Source organism: Branchiostoma floridae, chromosome 6, assembly GCF_000003815.2.
Source record: "Branchiostoma floridae strain S238N-H82 chromosome 6, Bfl_VNyyK, whole genome shotgun sequence".
Taxonomy (NCBI): domain Eukaryota; kingdom Metazoa; phylum Chordata; class Leptocardii; order Amphioxiformes; family Branchiostomatidae; genus Branchiostoma; species Branchiostoma floridae.
Genome location: NC_049984.1, coordinates 18230326 through 18234257, shown reverse-complemented (window position 1 = coordinate 18234257; position 3932 = coordinate 18230326). Strand labels below are relative to the sequence as shown.

At 46.3% G+C, this 3932-nt stretch overlaps 1 protein-coding gene across 1 annotated transcript in view; it reads left to right on the top strand.

Moving 5' to 3' along the window:
* Nucleotides 1-2520: 2520 nt before the first annotated feature.
* The window catches only part of LOC118418166, a 10629-nt gene continuing 9217 nt past the window's right edge, over nucleotides 2521-3932 (top strand). The window contains exon 1 of the mRNA XM_035824002.1: nucleotides 2521-2661. Within this exon, the coding sequence (XP_035679895.1) occupies nucleotides 2521-2661 (141 nt within the window). The remainder of the gene's footprint in view (nucleotides 2662-3932) is intronic.

Genomic DNA, 3932 nt, shown 5'->3' with positions numbered 1-3932 from the left:
TTATCTAATATGCAGGAGAGACCACTTCAAGGCATCATCATCATCAAACTTCGAGGCAATGAAATAATTTGATAATGGTGCTAGGAGATACCTTTCAAACACTGGTTTTGAATGCTTGAAGATTGTATACAGAATGGAGTTGTACATGTCATCAAGAGAGTTCCAAAGTTTGGCAGCAGTGCTGTAAAAGGACTATGAGACTGGTGCTTGTACAGCATAAAGATATGAAGCTATAGATGAAAGGCTCTAAATAGAAGGACAAGTTGTGTAAGATCATTGGAGTAATACACAGGGAGACAGCGTTTGGGGGAGGGGGGTCCGACGTGACTGAGCGCCAAAGGCCGTACAAATTCTCATTTGAATGCGCCTACCCAAAGACGAGACCAACATTCCATCAAGTGTGCACTATCACTATAGTATCAGCTATGAACAAAACAACATTATGCTTGATCTCAGTCTAAGGTCTGCCACTAAGCACTTAAACGTAACATATCCAAACCGGGACCCAGCCGGGCTGTTTGTGGAAACGTAAAAAACACAAATAATGCCCGGGACTCTAAGTCTTTTTTAGTTTGGTATCTTTTATAGACCCCGGTTAGGAAATGTTAAGTAGGTCTTATATATAGGTGTTGTACATGCCCACAGCGTTCTGTCGGACTACTCGTCTAGAACACAACGTTCTAATAATATGTCGGACTAGTCGACTAGGTGTTGTCCACAGCGTTCTGTCGGACTAGGTGTTGTCCACAGCGTTCTGTCGGACTATGTGTTGTCCACAGCGTTCTCTCGGACTAGGTGTTGTCCACAGCGTTCTGTCGGACTATGTGTTGTCCACAGCGTTCTCTCGGACTAGGTGTTGTCCACAGCGTTCTGTCGGACTATGTGTTGTCCACAGCGTTCTGTCGAACTATGTGTTGTCCACAGCGTTCTGTCGGACTATGTGTTGTCCACAGCGTTCTATCGGACTAGGTGTTGTCCACAGCGTTCTGTCGGACTATGTGTTGTCCACAGCGTTCTCTCGGACTAGGTGTTGTCCACAGCGTTCTGTCGGACTATGTGTTGTCCACAGCGTTCTGTCGGACTATGTGTTGTCCACAGCGTTCTGTCGGACTATGTGTTGTCCACAGCGTTCTGTCGAACTATGTGTTGTCCACAGCGTTCTGTCGGACTATGTGTTGTCCACAGCGTTCTATCGGACTAGGTGTTGTCCACAGCGTTCTGTCGGACTATGTGTTGTCCACAGCGTTCTGTCGGACTATGTGTTGTCCACAGCGTTCTATCGGACTAGGTGTTGTCCACGGCGTTCTGTCGGACAGTCTTCTGGAGTACCGAGCCCTCAAGCCCCTCTCAACATTCTCATGTAACGTCAAACAGCCGGTTCTGCTTCAGCCGGCTCACTGTGAAACCATAACATGTGCATTGAAGCTTTTACCCACGGTATCATGCATCCAGGGCTCACTGCACAGATCGGTAGGTCGATGCCTTACCGTTCCAACGAGTCAACTCGCCCATCCCCACACCCTTGTTGTTCTTAAAATGCCAACCACACATCGCTTCTATAGCCTCCTCACTTTCTGTATAAACACATAAAACTGCGTCATTTTCAAGTGACTGCATCATAGTCTACAAGCCTTTGAAGTCTCTCCGTAATGGAACATGTCTCGTGATCAGTTAAGCTCTTTACGTAAATGGACATGGAAATTTTTGTTATCTGGCTTAACTACAAAATATTCAGCTTGAGGTAGTAATGTGACAAGCTCTTACATTGTCGCACATGTGCCCTAGCCTAATATTCAGCCTTATTATAGCTCCCGGGTCTCTTTTGTCTTCTTCAAGTATTTGTGAAGAGGACAGAAGAGGCTTGGCATGATACGGCTGGATATCAAGATGAGACTAAAAACAGTTTCCTTGGTTGGTGAGCCCTTTGCTGAAGGCCATTTGGTTGATTCCGCAGTGTCAACGTTCTGTCGGGCAGGTTGTTCAATTTCAAGTGCCCATCCTTCATGGTATTGTATTGCATGTGCAGCCGTCCGGCCGTCCGGGACTTCCTTTCTTCTCATATAGTTTAGACATAACAATCTTCGGAGATCGGCCTAAGAATGCTACTGAGAGTAACTTCAGATTGCACAAGCCTTGTTCTTGGCTCTTAGACTATGCGGATTATACTTTTAACCGAGAGGCCGCTCCCCTTATGTCCTCGTGACATTGCCGACTTGACATATTTTCCCCTTGTGTCCACAACGGATCGTCCATTCGCGTTACAAGGTCACAGGTGTCCACAAGGAGAGCCTCTTTTGCAGCTTATGTAGCGTGCACGTCTCTATGGCAACCAAAGACGCAAAGTTGGAAGTTTATTCTTAGTTGGTAAGTCATCATCTTGTGACTGTGCCTTTTGCGTAAACTTCAGCCCTGCGCTGATTGGTTGCTGTGATTTGGACCGCTCACACCTTGTCCAACTGTACTTAAAGAGTATAGTAGAAGCGGCCAGTACAGAACTTCTGCCCGTATCAAGAAGTCAAGATGCGTCTCCTCGTGGTTGCTGCTCTGGCTGCTGCCTTGGCCCTGGCCGAGTCCGCCGCCCTGGACAAGAAGGCCGTCGTCGGCGAGGAGCTCCTGGACGAGTTGGAAAAGATGGTCGCCGCTAAGGTGAAAGAAAAGGAGGTACTGTATTGTCTTATACACTGTTCATCATTGTTCTTTATACTGACTGCTTTGTATCTAAAGCGTATCATATACTTTACATGTCAATAGTTGGCAGTTTTCCATTCTTTTAGGCTAGATGTTGGACATAACCGGTGTTTTTAGACGTTTTAAGGCCAACTAAACGTTCGAACGTACTTTCTTACGAGGCAGAGTACGGTATACACAGGTTCAAGGTGCCGGGGAATATTGTCCGCCCACCCGGACCTGATTTTTCTCCAGGCCGCTACAGACGAACAAACTCAACATTCGTCTGTTGGTGCTCACTGCTCTGGTTACTACTCTAGATGCATGTGTCGAATGAATCCACAGCTCTAGGCAGGTATGAGAGGCTTCGGCCTTGAAAAACTAGTCCTAAAAGTGCTGGGGTGGTTTGTGAACGCTGTGAAGGAGCTAGTTCACGCGCCGAACTTCACTTGCTGCCTCGTGTTGTTGTTGGAGACCACATTTCATTGCTTGATGGTAGTTCTCTGTTCTCTTACATGTATACTACTGACTTATTTTTCTTAAAACAGACATATAAGATACTGAATAGCTGTTGTGGATCTACTGTCTAACCCTCTGTGTTGCAAGTTCAAAGGAATGCAAGTCTGAAAAGCAACAACGTTAGTCGTTAAAAGACCAAGGCAATGCAGATCAAACTCTCTAGCTCTCTAGGGGCAGAGTCACTAGCCACTAGGTCACACATGCTAAAGTAGTGACGTGATTTTGAAAGAAATTGTCCGAGTTCTACCCTGGAATGTACAAGACCATGGTACATGGATTTGCATGGTTGAAAGCGTTGGCTCCCTGTGTGGCACAAGGCATAGTTGTGCTAAATGCACACTACACGCTTCGGAAGACAGGTCCACGGTTAACTTGACAAAGGCATGGCAACAGGATCAACCTGAACGTGTCGGGTACATCTTGTTGATGTATACGTGAATAGGTAGGGTCAAGGCTAGTGTGACGGGTCTGCCGTTCCCGTGGGACACCTAAAGGTGGTATCTAAATGCACTTGGGGCACCGGTGCGGCACTGCGGGGTTCGTTCACTGCGGCACTGTTGTGTTATTTTCGCGGTACTGTTGTGTTAATTTAGATACTGGGTAATATGTAAAAGTATGACTTAGAAGACTAACAAAATACACAAAACATAAGAAAATTGTTTTTTTTTTTCAAATCTCTGAAATTCGCTGAGTAATCTTTCTAACTCCGCAGTGCAGTGCCGGTGTGACAGCGATCTCGCCCCCTC